Here is a 17,179-nt window from a genome sequence, read left to right as displayed (position 1 = left end):
GGAGGCAGCATTCAAAGCTCAGATGGTGCGTGCAGTCCAGCACATTTTCCAAATAAAAGTTTTAAACCAAAAGCAGGCTCACAGATGGTTCTAATGAGCTGGTCTTTGAGATACACTGGGACTTGAACAAAAATAGTTTAACTCCTAAAACACTAACATTTCGAGATGAGTTTCAGGCAAAACAATTCAACAACAATTTATCTTGCACATTTAAATTTTATGTATATTTCTAGTCTCAAAAAACCCAGTTTTTCAGGACCTTGCACTTGCCATTATGTACTTTACACTACAGTATCACAAAAGCAGGAGCATTTTGACACAGGGACTGATGTGTCTTCCTCCAGCACTTTTCAGACCTTACAAAGAGTTAGTTCTGAACAAATAGTTATTAAAAACATAAAGATTTGCTAGGACAATTTAATTTTTAAAGGAATATAGAATAGTACCCTACTAGAAGTATTACTCATCATTCTAGTAATAGAAGTATCATCAAATGACACTTATCAAAAATATCATCTGTTAATAAATCATCAAATCATCAAAGCTAGTAGCTTTGTGGCACAGCAAGTATTTGTTAAACGGTATTGTTTATATTATTATCTGTTACAAAAATAGGAATTTATTTATAAACTTTTTATATTTAAAATGACAAATATAACTTACAGTATCTCAAAACTATGTTCTCTGTTTCACTTGAGTTTTGAGAGACTTCTTATTTCTTTATCTCCTCTTAGGTCTGCCTTATGGATGGGAAGAAGCTTATACAGCTGATGGAATCAAATATTTTATCAAGTGAGTAGTTCTGGGGAAAACGGGTCAGAGTTGAAATAGAAGCACATCAAACTAAACATATTTTCAGTCCTGGAATTAATGGAAACATTTATTGCACTGTATGCTGTTTTTTCTAGAATATAGTGAAGATTAATTTATATGACAGGGTTTTTTTAATAATTATTCCTCTTAAAGACTGAAGGAAATGGTGAAAAATATAATTCACCTCCATTCCATATATATAATGATCTAGGAAATAATAAGTTATTCTAGCTGCTGAAATTTCCTCGGTATTTAATTCTTATAGGTGCCAGAAACACAGTTTTGCAGGTGGAAAGACAGTTCTGCAGTCTCCTAAGAGAGAGGAAGGGCAGCAAATAAATTATTTTATCCCAAACTCTTTCAAAATTCACGTAAATAACACTGAACTTGATGCATTAACTGGCAAAGAAAAGCAGGGTTTTTTCCCTTTTATTTCAAGCACAGTGCTCAGTTGTCCTTGCCTCACCCCGTGCTGCCTCGAGCGAGATGTATTAAAGCAGACATGTTTTTTTCTGCAGAGGTTTCCAAACACACTGTATATGATCCTGCATTCCAGCTCTAATCAAAGGCTGCCTTTTATTTTCAGACAGATGTAGGTTACTACATGAGATTTATACAAAAAATAAAAAACCCAAAAAGTAGAAAAATAGCTTAGGAAATGAAAGTGAATTAAAAGCCAATTTCATAGCAATGGAAATAAATGCAGGAGCAACTATTAAAATAGAGCACTGTTCCCTTGGGCTCTCTGTTCATGCAGAGAGCCATGAGAGGACAGCTGGGAAGTTGAGGTGGATGCTGGACTCTTTTCTGGGTAATGCTATGGGTTTGTGTCTGTGTGACTGGAAACTGAGCTTGAAGATGGTATTATCAATAAAAGCAGATAAAATTTAGAATCAGAACAGAAGAAATGACACATTCTTGAAGCATTCCCCCTGGGATTTTTTGTTTGTTTGTTTGTTTTTTCCTGTGTTTGTCATGGTTATGTATCTCAGTGGCCCAGCAGAAAGCTGGATTTGCTGGATATGTGCAGACAGGTCTTTCTGAGCTCACTTGGATGCTGAACCATTACAGATGTGACAAGCAGATGCTTATTAGCAACAGCAGAATCTCAGCTACTCTAGGTGGTGCAGGCCTAATTTGCAGAAAGCATCAGATGTTTGCATCTTATTTTATCCTTGCTGCAGCTACAGATTGGAAGTTGGGAGTTCACATGAAAAAGCTTTTTCAGGAATTTTTGTAGATCTCACTGTTAGTGACTCTCTTCATTTGCTTCTGGTGACAGTGCCCAGGTTTTCCATTGCCGTTACCTTCTGTAATCTGTCCTAAAAGATTCTGCCTGTCAGTCTCTGTGAGGAAGAAAGGCAAGGAAAATTTATCCATTTAATGGCAGAGAAGGGTGTGAAATCACCCTTCATGACCACTGGCTAAAAACTTCTCCTGAGTGGAGTCACCACTGAAGTAGTGTTAGAGTTCTCAAAGCAGCTCATTAGAATGGAATTGACTGAGCATTTCAATAACACATCATGGTAATTAATATTATTTTTAACTGTTTCCTTGTTTTGCTTTCATCACTGTTTCCAAATGCCTTTGCAGAGTGTAAGCCAGGCTGTTTGCATGCCTGGCAATCCATACCTCTTACTACACTGTGTAATGTATATGAAATCAGCTGTCAACTGTTTGGAGCAAGGAGCACGGCTTGCACAGTCCCTTGTTTCTAACACCAAATGGTGGAGGTTTCAGGGTGAAAACCAACACTGAAAAGATCCTTTTTCTAGAAGGAACTTAGCTTGAGGGGACATTTTATCAGCTGATCCTTTCCAGTAGGATTTAATCTTAATTGTTTAAATGGGGATTATCAGAATAGTTGATACTTCACAGCCCTGGTACTAATGCTGTAACCTTCTTGTTCTCTTTGGCTGTGAATGTCAATCCTTTTATTCTACTTTAGAATCCTTTCATTCATTTTTAGCCCAGTCAAGGCTATGAGGGGCTTAAGAGTATTTCAACACTAGCCCACTTCCTGTATACAAATATACAATCAAATATTATTTTAATTAGCAGTTGCCTTCAGTTCCAACATGCTTTATTGGGCCATCAAGTAGCTGAGTCCATAAATCTATACATTATAAATCTAATGCAGTAAACACCCCAGAAAGGAATCTTAATAGCACATAAGCTTGAGACAGCTTGCTGTAAAATTTCCATAAATATCTCTGAAGGGGTGTAGCAATATGAGGTGCATGAGAAATCAGAGTTTAAAAGAAGCAAACCAGCTGGCTTGTGTTACACACTAAAGTGAAACCCACTTATGTGAATAATTGACATGAATAAAACATTTACATCGGGCTGAGCAGCTCCCTGTACCTACCAGGGAAAGCTGAATCTTGTCCATGAGTCCTGACTTCAGGAAAACTTTTGAAATCACCACTTTTATCCAGCAAATCATTTCAGCTTCAGTAAATTATTTTCAATCAGCAGATTGTCAGGACTAGGCAGTGCTGCAAGTGTGAGAAACCACCCTTTAAACTTCTAAAACTGACCTGAGCCTGGGCTGGGCATTAAGCTCATTTTTACAGCTTTACCATGGAATAGCAAACTGGAATTGAAGCCTCTCTGAGTTAAAGCTCAGTGTGCACTAGGAAAAAATGCTAGTTCAAGTGTCTTACTAAAATGAAATAAATTAACAGTTACCAAAGGACAAAAATTCCAACAGTAGATAGGGATCAGCTTCACTGCAAATGTAACTTCCCTCCTTCCAGGCAGTAAAGGTGGAATTTGGGCCCAGATATGTTTTAAGACAACTTGTTTTACTTTAAAGTAACAGAGAGGAGAAGCACTGTTGTGTTTTTAAGTAGCAATACCACCAGTCATTCACACATGGCACCAGATTCGTGCCCCATCAAGAGAAACAAGGCACTGGCGCCTGTTTCCTCACCAATTTACACTTGGAATCTCAATCCTTTTTATACTGGCTGGGTATCCCTTTCCAATGTTTAGTTGTCCTCACAGTGAAGAATATTTTGTTAACCTGGACAAAATTTCCCTTGAAGCAACTTGTGCTCCTTGCTTCTTGTCTGTGCCCAACATCCTTGTGAGAAGAGTGGGCTGAACACACCCAGTTCCTTCAGCATTTCTTCATGTGCCAAGTTCTCTGACCCTCTCATTGCCTTGGTCACTCTCCTCTGGATCCTCCCCCATTTTTCCATTCTCTGTTGAACTTGGAGGATCAGTGCATTGAAAAGACCCCACAAAATAAGGTTAAAAGGTTCATTAATTAATTTTACTATGAGGTGATTGATGAAGGCATTTTTTAAGTTACTGATTTTCCAATAGACATTTCTGTCCCAAACAGACATTTCATCTGTAAGTCCCAGAAACACAAAGGGGCCAATGAGCCCTCATAAAGTATCACCTACACCCAGATGAGTGTGAGAGCACTTAGAGTCAGCTGGGAGGCGTTAGGATGGGAAAAGTTTTGTAAAGAGGGGAAACACCATCTTATTCACTTTTGAAGTTTTCGTGTGGCTGGTTTTGCCCAGACTTAGTTCAGGTGCTAAATGAGTTTACAAAGTGTTGTAACAAAATCTCACTTTTGCTGTATGCTCCAGCACTAAAATCCTGCGGTGCAAACAGTGTCTATTCATTCCGCCGCTGAACTGATTTTGTGAATTAGGAATTTCTGGGTTTGATTTTCAAGCAGGAGAAGGAGTCTGTGCAAAACTGCCCTCCCAGGGAGGCACCATAATGCTAATTAATGGTTTCATCCTGATAGTCTAAAATCACACAAGAACAGCATAAAACCCCATAGCTGGGACACACTCATTTTTCCCCAGAAAACCCATTCTAGTTAATCTCTTCCATCCTCCCACTGTGTTCACCTTTAACATATGGCAGCTCTGTATCATAAGGCTGGCACCTAAAATTAGGCAGGCCCTTGCTATGCTCCCTCCTACTCCCACCCACTCCTTGCATATGTATGTGGTTTGTAAGGACCAGCTGTGAATTTTGCCCCTGTAAACACTGTTTCTCTAGCATTTTAATAGGACTAGATTTCAGATATTCTACATTAGCAGCTATTTTCCTCAAGAATGCTCATCTTAAATTTTCACAAAAGACAAGTAGAAGTTCAAGTATTTTAAAACTTTTAGGATCTTTCCCCTTAGATGTATTAGGGCCTGTGATGTTTTCTGTCTTACAACAAAGGGGAAACAGTAATGCTTTGTTTAGGGTTATCCTTCAGCAATTTATCTAAAAATCAGAAGTTTCCCATGGAGGCATTGTGTACTTCAGGTGCTCCACTGGAAGGTGGAGAATTTGCTCCAGGTTAAGTAGAAGCCTAAAGTCAATAGTTAGAAAATACAGATTAAGAAAAAACACACATTATGTGTTCAGTGGATTTTAAAATCATGCCTAACAAATCAGGTTTCTACTTGGAAAGCAGGCACATTGTATTTAGATACTATAAAATTTTATTTTGTTTGGTCTTGCTTGGGAAAGAGACACCATTCACTTTACTGAAAACTGGGCATTCATAGAAACTGTTTATCATTTTAGCTGAGCTAAGAATAGCAGAGCATGTGTGATAGATGAAGAACTTCTGTAGTATAAACATTGATGGTTTGCAGCATTAAAGGTGTCATCATAAAAGGAAATAAATCACAATTGATTTTACTTATTGCATGGTAACTTGAAAATATAAATTTGTTCTTTTTCTAAATGATCTCTGCACATTTCTACTGTTTTATAAATGAAGGATGCAAATCCCAACACACTGAGGTGTGTTCATTTCTGAATTCATTCCTGAATACTCTGGTGTATTACAATATCCTGGTTATCTGCAGGTTATCTCTAGCAAGGGTTGTGGCTCTTGCTAGAAGAAATCATTCAAGTTCAAATCATAGCAGACCTTATGTAGAAGTAAATTTCTCTGTGTTCCACTTAGTTTTCAGTCAGTTCAGAGTAGCAAACTAAGAAAACTCATGATCTGCCATACTGATTTCAGCATGGAATTGAAATTCCCCTGGACCGAATCCAGTGCCAGCTCTGTTCCCAGCTCCTTGTAAAGCAGTAGGCAAGTTACTTGCACCAAAATTAGCAGTTATCAAGTCATCATTGTAGGTGTCCCCATCTTAACTCTGCTGTTTTGTGGGTAGGGATGGGTGATTTGAGGCATGCAGTGCTGGTTCCACCAAGTTCAAAGAAAGCTGCAGGTACTTTGCATCTCTTAAAATTTGGACTTTCCCAATTTTACATTTCATTAAAAAAGAGGTTGTTTTTGAAAACAATTCCTTTTACCTGTCATCCTCAAATTCTCCTGAATGAAAATAAAGAATAGTTATATAGTCACAAGAAGTGGCAAATATTTAAATAGAACCCAGAGCTGTGTCCATCCATCAGCTCAGCATCGGCTCACACTCCTTCTGCAGAAGCTGTGTGAATCTGGCTAGTCCTGACATGTTTCTCTTAGATTTTTGGAATTCAGTTTCTCTGATTCTCACTGAAATCATTTTGCATGACTGTAAGTAAAATAATCTCAGATGTAGAACTAGGAAACTTGGCATTGGATTTTATGATAACATGAGCTTGTAATACAAGAATGTTAAGACCTTAAGCTGCTTTTGGTTGGGCAATCTTTTTTTTTCCTGGGAGGTTGTTTGTTTTTTAATATCAAGAACCAAAATGGAGAAACATTCTTTCAGCTTCTGGCCTGTCACAGAAGGCATCTGTTAAAATTTCTTTTGTGAGAAAACACAAGAAAGTGAAATTCTTTTGCTCCCTGGGTTTTGGGAGGGCCGTCAGAAGCAGATCAAAGCACGCAGCAAGGTTTTTTAGGATGTGCTTGATCTGGAGCAAAGTCACTGCTCCAGGTCCATGTCAGTTTAGTGCACAGGAGTTTAAACAAAAGCCTTGAACGTGCCCTGATGCATTTGCAAATACACAGCCCTGGGATTCTAGTGCAGCTCCCTTAGAGACAGGACTGTGAGTAACTGCACACATTGAGCCAGCACTGCCAGAGGAGCAGCAGTGGCTGAGGGGAGAGATTCAGGTAGATTCAGGTAGATTCAGGTAGATTCAGAGATTCAGGGAGATTCAGGGAGATTCAGAGATTCAGGTAGATGCAGGTAGATTCAGGTAGATTTAGAGATTCAGGTGGATTCAGGTAGATTCAGAGATTCAGGGAGATTCAGAGATTCAGGGAGATTCAGGGAGATTCAGAGATTCAGGTAGATTCAGAGATTCAGAGATTCAGGTAGATTCAGGTAGATTCAGAGATTCAGGTAGATTCAGGTAGATTTAGAGATTCAGGTAGATTCAGGGAGATTTAGAGATTCAGAGATTCAGGTAGATTCAGGGAGATTCAGAGATTCAGGTGGATTCAGGTAGATTCAGGTAGATTCAGAGATTCAGGTGGATTCAGGTAGATTCAGGTAGATTTAGGTTAGATTCAGAGATTCAGGTGGATTCAGGTAGATTCAGAGATTCAGGTAGATTCAGAGATTCAGGTGGATTCAGGTAGATTCGTAGATTCAGGTAGATTCAGAGATTCAGGTAGATTCAGGTAGATTCAGGGAGATTCAGAGATTCACGGAGATTCAGAGATTCAGGGAGATTCAGGGAGATTCAGAGAGATTCTCTGGGGGAGACAGATTTCAGGTGGTACTTTCAAGCTCAGAAGTGCCTGGGATGTCTCTCAAACCTTAGTTCTGATTCAGCCTTGGCTCAGATCCTGCTGTTGTTAGTGATTTTATTTTAGTTCAGGCAATTTGTTTATGGTTGACAGTTTTTAATGATGCAGCACACACTGTTTGGCTGGATAAATCTTCTTCCTAGTGATTACTGCCCTCTGAAATGGCTCATAGATTTTTCTGAGTAGACAAGGGTTTAATTGGTTTAATCAAGGAATAAATAGCAAGACTGTCTTCTGGGGTTTCACTTTATATCCCTCAATCTTTAATTAATACTCAAGCAAAATCTGCAGTCTCGGAGGGAAACACAAGAAACATTTATGTTGCCTCAGGACGCAGCTCCATGAGGTGACAAGTGCTCTTGATCTTATTACACCAGTAAAATTAAGGTCACTGACATTTTCCAGGACCTGCCCAGCATCTCCTGGGGTACTATTAGAGGTTGCATGTTCCTTTTGTAAGAGGGTACAGGCTTAAATGAATTTTAACAAAAAAAGGAAAAAGAAAAAAATGAATGTTTCCATTCAAATAATCCTATCTTGATAAATGCAATGCAAAAACCCTTCTCAAGCTGCCTTTAGGATTCATGTCTGGTATCTGTCATCCTTAGATGCTCTCAGGATTGATTGATTGATTGATTGATTGATTGATAGATAATACTTGCATCAATGTCACTCAGTTGTTTTATTTTGCTCTAATTGCTTACCTGCTAAATTAAAATGCTTTACTTACAGCTCAGAATAAGTTATTCCTGGCAGATCCTCCCAGCATTTGCTCTTCAAAATAGCAAGAGTTTTCCAGTGCTTGACAGCATTTAGTGTCTGCTTTCCAGCCCCTGGCCTTTCCAAAGGGGATTCCAGCCATGACAGACACCTTGGCTGGTGTGTGCTGCCTCCAAGAGCTGCAGAAACAAAATATGAATATGCCAAGTTTAAATTCATAAGGGACAACAGCAAAGTGTTAAAAGCGCTGGCTCTGGAAAGCCGAGAAATAGTTTAAGTGCATTCCTAAAATGAGGTGCAGCACCAGCAGCTCCATATGATATTTAATAGAGTAATGGAGTGATTTAGAAGCAGGTAGAGATTTGAGGGCAACAGAATTGACCCACTTGCAGCATTTTGGCCATCCCGTCTAGCAAATATTGCTGTATTCATCTGAACTCCACAGCCATGTGAGGGAGCCAGCTATTGCCTTGACCCCATGGACTGCCTTCAGGAGCAGCAACTCCTGGAACTCTGCTGCACTGTGACCTGCTCTGATGGGGAAGGGTGATTCTCCTTCCCTGCCAGGATGTGAAGGTCCTTAAGATGCTGCTGCAAGCTGAGACAGCTCCACTATAGTGCAGGATCTGTGTTTGATTATGTATTTTCTAATTATACAACATTTCCAAATGTGCCCAAGGAATTCTGATCATGGCTTAAGAGAGTTGCTTTAGAGAAGCATGTGAATAAGAGCTGAGAGCCCTCTCTGAGGTGTGAAATTTGGGGCAGTGGGTTTGAAAGGGATAAAGGATCCTTGCAAAGGGCTGTCCCAAGCACAGGGGAGCAGGATCAGAAGGGCCTGAAAACAGAAGCCAAAGGCAGTAATTCCAGCAAATCTTGTGTGGAGTCCAGCACAGAGTGACACAGAGGCTGTGCTGGAGCAGGCAGGGAGGAGGGAAGAGCCTCTGCAGGGAGGGTTAAGTTTCAGGACCTTCATTCAGAGGCACTGTTCTTTATTTTCCTGCAGTTCTGGCCCTCATTGGCCTCCAAGCCAGCAGTGCCCAGGCCTGCATGCCCGTGGGTAAAGGGAGTGAGGGGTTGGTGTTCCTGCCCTCTGGCAGATGGCACACCCTCCTTCCACAGCAACTGCAGCCCTTCCCACGGGGAGATGTGTTCAAGTGTGGAAACTGCCAAAGCACCTCGTGGAACAGATTCCTGCTAGTGCAGAGCACATCCCCTTCAAACCCACTGCATCTGCACCTCACAGTGCTGTTTGCTGCAGTCTTTAATGAACATTGCAGTAGCAGTGAAGCACCAAAGGGTGAAGCTCCCAGGGTGTGCAGTGTCCCTGGCTCAGCAGCACTGGGGCCACCAGGCTTTGCAGAGATCAGGAGCAGCTTCATCAAGCATCAGTATTCCTCAGCTGAGCACTCTGGTGTGTTAAAGGGCTAGTGAAGATCGGGAAATCAAAAAGCAAAGGCAGATTAAAAGTTTAGTGAAATTACTGCTATGGATTGCATGGATTTAGTTTATGGGGTATGCTCATTAAGGAGGAAAACGTGGGGTTTGTGTTGTTTTACATGAGCAGAGTTTCGCTTTCATCTTCCATAGTGCTCAGTTTGGTAGAGAAGAACAGGGCTCATCTGAGGCCAGAATTTGGCATTTTAAGTTCAGATACAGCTAAATCCTTTTTGGTCCCTAATGATTAATGGTCCCTATTCATTAGGAGAGTTTGACTAATTGCTTAAGGTGGCATCTCCTCTCCTGAACTGATCCCAGACAAATGGTTCTTGCACAAGGTGGCTCCTTTTAAATCTCAGGAACCCTGGTGCAGTTGAAACATTGAGCCAGGTGTTGTGAATGTCATCTCATATCAAAATGGGGGAAAAACAACTTCCAATAATGCATGTTAGGTTTGTAGGGCAACATCCTGCACTGAGACCCACAGCACTGGTGCTGTCTGCAGGACTTCACAGTTCCCTGTTAGGCTCCAGATTTTGGCCCTGGCTGGAGAGCACAATTTAAGGTGAAAAAGATGTCTTGATAATGCTTAAAATCTTTTTTAAAATCTGCAGATATTTTTTCCAATAGCTTTTCTCTGAATTTTCGAGTTATTCTTTTCTTAAAAGATTGTCTGAGGTAGTAGTTTTAAAAGAAATAATTTTCCATGTGAAGGAGGAAGAGCCATAAGGAGAGTAATTATAATGGCATTTGAAATAATCCGCTACTATTTCTTTGCCAAAACATCCCTCTGTGCTCATGTTTTGTTTTCCCAAGCTCTGAAATTTGTCCTGCAGTTTGCTAATGTTAAAAAGACAGCCTAATCTACTGACATATTTCCAGATCAAATGTTTCTGTTTTCTAGCAATAAATTTGGCTGCCCTCCGATAGCAGTGATTTGTTTGAAAACCTAAAAATCTTTAAATGTTGCTAATTGCTCGGAAAATGTTAAATTAGACTTTTGAACAGGAACATGTGCAAATGGAAAATGTTGTACATTTAAACTTTGTAATGCTGGCTTTCCAAATACTCCTTTAATATTCAAATCAGTTGCATCAGTTAAACAAAACCTAGAGGTAGACTGGGACTCCCTCTCACTTTTTATTGCTGGCCCTAACACACAAATCAGAGAGGATGTATTTCTAATACAAGAATGTTCTCCAAACCAGTAAATCTGGGATTATCTCTTGGGACTGATTATGTCAAAGCTCTTTAGTCACAGCACTTTTGGAGAGCTAAAAATAAACAGCAGCAGGGTTTATACATTTATTCTCTACCTAAATAATCTGCACGTATTGTGTGTGTCTGTCTACAATGTGAGACATGGTATCTGGACTTAATGTTTATTTATAAGGGCTCTTTTCCTAGGAAGGATTTTGGCAAAGGGTTTAAACCAAACTGTCTTAAGAGAATTGCCTGTGGGATAAAGTCTAGAGCAAGTTGAAAGGGGCTGGGTTCAAACCAGCAGCAGCTTGACAACAGAGCAAAACTTGGGCCCTGTGCCTTGAAAATGAATGAAAACTGCTTCTTTTCTTTCTTACCAGTGATGAAACAATCTTCTGCCATCAAACACAGAGAAAGGTAACCCAGATTTCAGTGCCACAGTTCTGCGCTGTTAAAGATCTGGAGAATTTTGTGCATTTAATTTGTGTGAGAGCAAACTGAAGTTCTCAAAGCAGCAGCAGGAAGTTGGGCATGCTGTCCTTTGCCTCCTGGCCCTGGAGAGTGTAGGAGAAAAATCTTCTGAAGAAGAAACACTTGACAAGGAATTTTTAGTTGGATATGTCAAGAGATCTGTGGCTGCTTTTCCATGTAACTCTTGACTCCTGTGCAGTCCCTCCCATTTCACAGGGTTGATGCTGCATGCTCAGGAGAAAATGGAGCCAGGGCTTCAGGTGCACAGCAGGTCAGGGCATGCTACACGAGGAAGTAAAATGGGAAAAAGAAAAATATTCTAAAATCATTTTGTTCTTATTTAAATTCAGCAATGGATTGCTCAGAAATGGTTTGATAAAAGCAGGCAATATAAACACTTAAAATAGTGCTGGAGGCAATAAGTCTTGCATTGGCAGAGGTGGAATGGATGGAATCCAGTTCATTCAGCACCTGTAATTCTGCAGTATTGGAAGAAGTTCTGTGTGTTATACCAGTAAATCACATCCTGGGACTTCAATTTGGAGCACATCTCCAATACTGAGCCTTATTGACTGAATATTTTAATTGGGAAACAAGGCATTTCCTGACATTATAGAAAACATTGCAGAAATATGCAGCAAAGATATTTTTCTGAGTATATTTACAAATGTAAATATATTCATAATATAAATATGAATGCATACATTTCCCTGTGTTGTGGAATAATGGGAACAGTGTTCTTGGTTGCACAGACTTTATTACCAAGTCTCTCATAAAACATTGTAAAACAATTCTTTTCATGTTCATGTTGGCTGTCACCTGACTTTCTAAAGGTAAACATTGGAAATGTTTGGCAAGTTGCTCTTATTCCTAGTAAAAAAAGTACATTTGCTTTCTTAGAATGAAAGAACTACTGTCCTTAAGAGTGATCATTGTCTGCTGCAGTGTATTTTCTGTAGGAACATGTTTTTAATTTTTCCTTTTGTTTTAATGCCTGTGAAACTGATCCTACAGCCCCAGTAATGCATATTTTTGTAACAAAAGAAGGAATGGAGTCCATCCAGTCCTGCTCCCACCAAAAGAGCACTTCTGAAGTGGTTTTACACGTAACTTGAGCTTTGGGGTTTGATTTTTGGGTTTTTTTTTTTCCTTAATGTATGAGAATAGAGGGTATGGCCTTTGTATTCCACTTTGTCTTCCTTGTGTGGTCCTTGCTCAGGCATTGCCTCAGTTGAGGTAGTGCCTGAATTCACACATCACCTGTTCAGAGCAGGGATTTACATGAGGATTATATTTACCTTTTGGTGAACACTGTCATCCTCGTCACACCCAGCTGATTCCAAGCTCAGTGCACTCAGCTGAAAGGTGTGAACAGTCTGATCATGGTGATGGGAACAGTGACCTCAAACCCATCACCCAGTGTAGTGGAACACTGACTCCAATTCCTGCTTCACTATCCCTGTTCCTGTACTCAGTTATTCATGGCAGTGTTCTCACAGAGAGAAAGACAAAACCTGTTCTCACTTGAAAAGGTAAATCCAGAGCAGTTCTTCAAATTTGATTAAACCAATGCACCTGGAAAGTGAGTGCAGACCTGGGGTTTAGGGACACTGTTAGGACATGTGAGAAGAGCCATTTGTCCTTCGTGGCATTTATTATACCTACAATATTTTTCAGCTTGTTCTTGTAGTGAACTTATATTACAAAATTAATCTTTGCGCTGACTTTACTATAAAAGCTGTGAATTTATTAGCAAGATTTTTTTTTTCCAAGTGAAAAGAAGCTATTTCCTTTCCCAAGAACACATTATTCCAGAAGGGAGAAGAGGCAGTGTGTTGCCCACACACAGTATGGCTCACATGCACACACCACTCACAAGGTGTGCAGTGTTCTCACCACAGACTCCAAACCTGTCCATGTGTCTGTCTGTCCTCACTGAGCCCTGCTTGGGCTCTTTCCATTCACACAGAACCTTTCCAGAGACTATAAAGCAGCTTAGCCTGCATGTCAAGGGTAGGGTTTAAACCTTAAAAATCAGCACTGATGCCCTTTTATTGTGTGTGTAAAGGCTGTGGGAGCACGTCCAGAATTTGGGCTAGAGGACATGTAAAAAACGTAATTTTTTTTTTTTTAGTTTTTACTCTTTCTGCAAGGGGAATTAGTTAAGGATGCTAGAATAGTAATCATGGAGTTGTTTGAGTAGAAATGATCTTAAATACCCCCTCATTCCAACCCCCTGCCATGGGCAGGGCCACCTTCCACTATCCCAGACTGCTCCCAGCCCCATCCAGCCTGGCCCTGGACTCTTCCAGGGTTCCTGTTTAAAGAGCTGAGTGTGTTTCTACAACGGGATTCCACATTTGCTCAGCTTCCCCTTGACCACCCTGCCTCCCTCAGGCTGTAACCAGTGAGATGGCCTTGGTAATATCCCGCTGTGTTAATTGTCTGCAGCGGCAATAATTAACAAGAAATGTCACCAGTCTGTGTCAGGAGTCTCATACAAAAGCATTCTCTTTATTGCAGTGGGAATTGGAACCTCCACTCCAGGTTCTGGCTCTCTGCACACTCCGCGTTTTGTTTTTAGCCAGAAAAAGACAATTCTGTGTTTGAAGGTGTCTTGATGATTGTTACAACTCCAGACTCCAGCTGGAATTCCTTGTTTTGGGGTGGGGAAGCCTCTTTGGGGCTGCTGATAGCATTTCTGGTTGTTTTTTAGCCACGTGACACAGACCACGTCCTGGATCCACCCCGTGACGAGCGCCCTGAGCTTGCTGTGCTCCGAGGAGGAGGAGGATGGCATCAGAGACCCCAAGAGCTGAGGACAGCTGTGCACACACAGGAGTTGGTCTGGTTTCAGTCCCTTAGTGAGCAGATGCACGGGTTTTAATCTACCTGCTTTCTAGTGTGATGTAGTGGTAGCTGGTGACATTTCTCCTCATCACGCTGGAGGAAGTTCTGCTGGTTTTGAGGTGGGTTTGTTGGTGTGTGCTACAAAGGATGCTGGTGCCACAGGATCAGTCTCACCTTAGGGCACAGTCCCATCTTTTCATGATTTCCCCACTGACCCATCATTTCCCTGACCTGGAGCAGAATTTTCCAGGTCAGCTGAAATTTTCTCAGCTCTGAGCAACTTGTGATTTAAGGTGGTGGTACCACTGGTGGTAGATTCCAGATTCCATTCCACTGATGGTTGACTGAGAGATGCAAAGTGAGGTGGGGTTTTGAACCAAAGTTAGTGAGAATAATGGGGATAATTTAACTGCAAACTCATATTTCTATGGGAAAAATCTTCAAATAAGTTTTGCTACTAGAAATTTAGTGATTTATTATGAATATTGGCGCCCTGATGACTTTTTAAACAAATACTTACTAAGATTGGTTGTTGAGATTTAGCAAATGTGACTTTGATAAGTTGTCAAGTAAAAAGAAAGTTTTCATAGAGGACATCATACTCTGACAACAATATGAGGCAATATGAAAATTATTCTACTTTTGTGCTCTGCTAAACCGATACAGACACACATCAAATACTTCAGTGGAAGCTGTGAAGTTTCAAGTACAATGAAACCTGTGAAACCACCTCCAGGATCAGCAGAAATCAGTCACCTCCTCAGAACTGGTCTTTTAAGTAGAACAAAATCATTTTGTACACATCAGTGATGTTTTAAAGAGGATAAAGAAAATGATGGGGGGTGCAAGTTAATGAACAGGTTTCTGTGTACCTCAATAGCACAGGATATTTTAAATCTCATTATTCACAGCACAATGTCTGATGTCAGCTTTGTCAAACGTATGATTCTGTGCTGCATTTTTCTATGTGTGTTGTGTATATAATGGTGGGTGTTTCTAATGAATGAGACAGACCTGAACCTGCAGGAGCACCGATGGATATGCCAAAGGAAATCTCCATCTCTGCTTCAGTCCAGGAGGGAGAAGGGGATTGTCGCAGTGTGAGGAGGGCACAGGCTGCAGTCGCATTTTGTCAGGTCTGTCTTCAGCAGGTGTGGCATTGGAGTCAAGAATCCTTGTCCTCTGAGGAATGAATATGAAAACCAGACTCTCTCTCAGTTCTGGTGCCTTGACCATGCTCTCTGTCCTCAGCAGTGCGGAGCTGTGCCAGGTCAGGCTCCCTGGAACAGTTGATCCTTTTGAACCAAAATAATTCACCTTTTTTTGAAATCCAAGTCAGGCCTCTGAATAGCAGCCCAGTAATCTCCTGCACTTGGCCAGAGAGCTGGAGAGCACATCACCAAATGTTCTTCCTGAAGCTCACAAAAGAGGCCTTTACAGGCTTTGCAGGAAGTAGATGTCAGGGTATATTGAATAAGCAAATAGGAAAAATTTGTTTTGTACTTTCAACTGGGTCAGACCCAAAGTATCTGTGAATCTACACAGGTGGTGTGGATTAGGGAAAAAAAGCTTGCTCAGCAGACCTACAGTAACTTACATTTCTAAGAAAACTTCTCCTAGCAATAACACATGAATGGTTTAGCCATATTTGCTCCAGTGGCTCCTGCATGCTCCACAGCCTCCTTTGTGCTCCCAGAGAGCTCAGGCCAAAGGGACAGAGCATGTGCTTCAGTCTCAGGCTTGGACAATCCAGAAGCATTTTTATTTAAACCCCTTTTCTCAGAATGGCACAGACTCATGACCTACAGAAGATATGTCACCTGAATTCCTTGTGGTGTTTGCTGTAGTAGTCGTTTGGATGCTTTATGGCAGCACTTTCTGTTCCTCCTTGAGTGATGCCCAGCCTGCACAGAGCTTGCACTCCCCAGTGCTGCCCAGGAGAGGTTTGAGCCACCAGTGCCTCTTGCATCCTCAGGGCTGGGCAGGGTGGCTCAGGGGCTCTGCAGGGCAGGGAGAGCAGCTCAGAGCTGTCCTGTGCATCAGCCGCAGGGCACGGCTCTGCACGTGCTGCCCTGCTGGGCACGGGCACAATCTGCCTGCTCCTCTCGCTGCCGCCTCCCACACACCCAGCGTGGCACAAACCTGCAGCCTCGTCCTCTCTCTCTCTCTCTCTTATAAACTTGCCTAGAAATTAAAGATGTTAGAAATAGATCTCTGCATCTCTTCAGCTGCTCCAGTGAGCGTTTCCCTCCTCAGATAATCCACCAGTTCACATTCTCCGGGGTTGAGAATACATTTTCTTACCTACCATCTCCAAATGTTCCAATCTATTTTTGTACTCTGGTATACTTGTTTCCTAGGTTATTTCTCTTGATCTCCCCTTATCTCTTCCTTTATGTGAAATAGTTTTGTGAAAATTATTTTGCTTAAGCTGAACTGTGTATATTGAGAAAACGATTCTAGCATAACTTGGAACAGAATTTGTAAAGAGCAGTTGTCAACATATGCAGCACTGTAAACGGCAAATTTTAATTTTTATTCCTCAATTTAAAAACTTAAGTGGAAAAGATACTAAAGTGCATGTGATAGCCTTTAAATTAATAAAACTACACCTTTAAATTAATAAAACTACACCATTATATTGTAATGAATCTGTCCCACATTCTCCATCTGTTGAAAAGCCTCTTGTAACAGACTGCTTTAGGAATGGTTTGGTTAATTCCTGACACTCAGGAGGTGCCTGGTGCCACTGGGGTAAGGAAAGGAAAATCCTTTAAGAAAAATATTTGTGGTTGTGGAACAGGCTGGGCTGTGCAGGGCTGACTGTGGGCAAGACTCTCCAGGAGCTCAGGAAATGCTGCTCTGGCTTGGCTTGTGAAATGTTTCATTTTCTGGGAACTGATGGGATTCTGAACCCTCAGCTCAAGACACACAGGACTCCAAACCCAACTCCAGAATTCAGTGGCCTTTTTGCAAGTGCTGCTCTGAGTGAAT

General features: G+C 41.1%; 1 protein-coding gene across 1 annotated transcript in view; it reads left to right on the top strand.

Annotated features, from left to right (window-relative positions):
• Window positions 1-16,781, top strand: part of STXBP4 (syntaxin binding protein 4) — a 64,787-nt gene extending 48,006 nt beyond the window's left edge. The window contains exons 21-22 of the mRNA XM_058038787.1: window positions 735-792; window positions 14,052-16,781. Coding sequence (XP_057894770.1) covers window positions 735-792; window positions 14,052-14,154 — 161 coding nt within the window. The 3' untranslated portion in view covers window positions 14,155-16,781. The remainder of the gene's footprint in view (window positions 1-734; window positions 793-14,051) is intronic.
• Window positions 16,782-17,179: the final 398 nt, after the last annotated feature.

The sequence above is a fragment of the Melospiza georgiana genome, chromosome 21 (assembly GCF_028018845.1).
Source record: "Melospiza georgiana isolate bMelGeo1 chromosome 21, bMelGeo1.pri, whole genome shotgun sequence".
NCBI classification, from domain to species: domain Eukaryota; kingdom Metazoa; phylum Chordata; class Aves; order Passeriformes; family Passerellidae; genus Melospiza; species Melospiza georgiana.
Note: the sequence above shows the minus strand (reverse complement) of the source record. Positions and strands in the feature narration are given on the sequence as shown.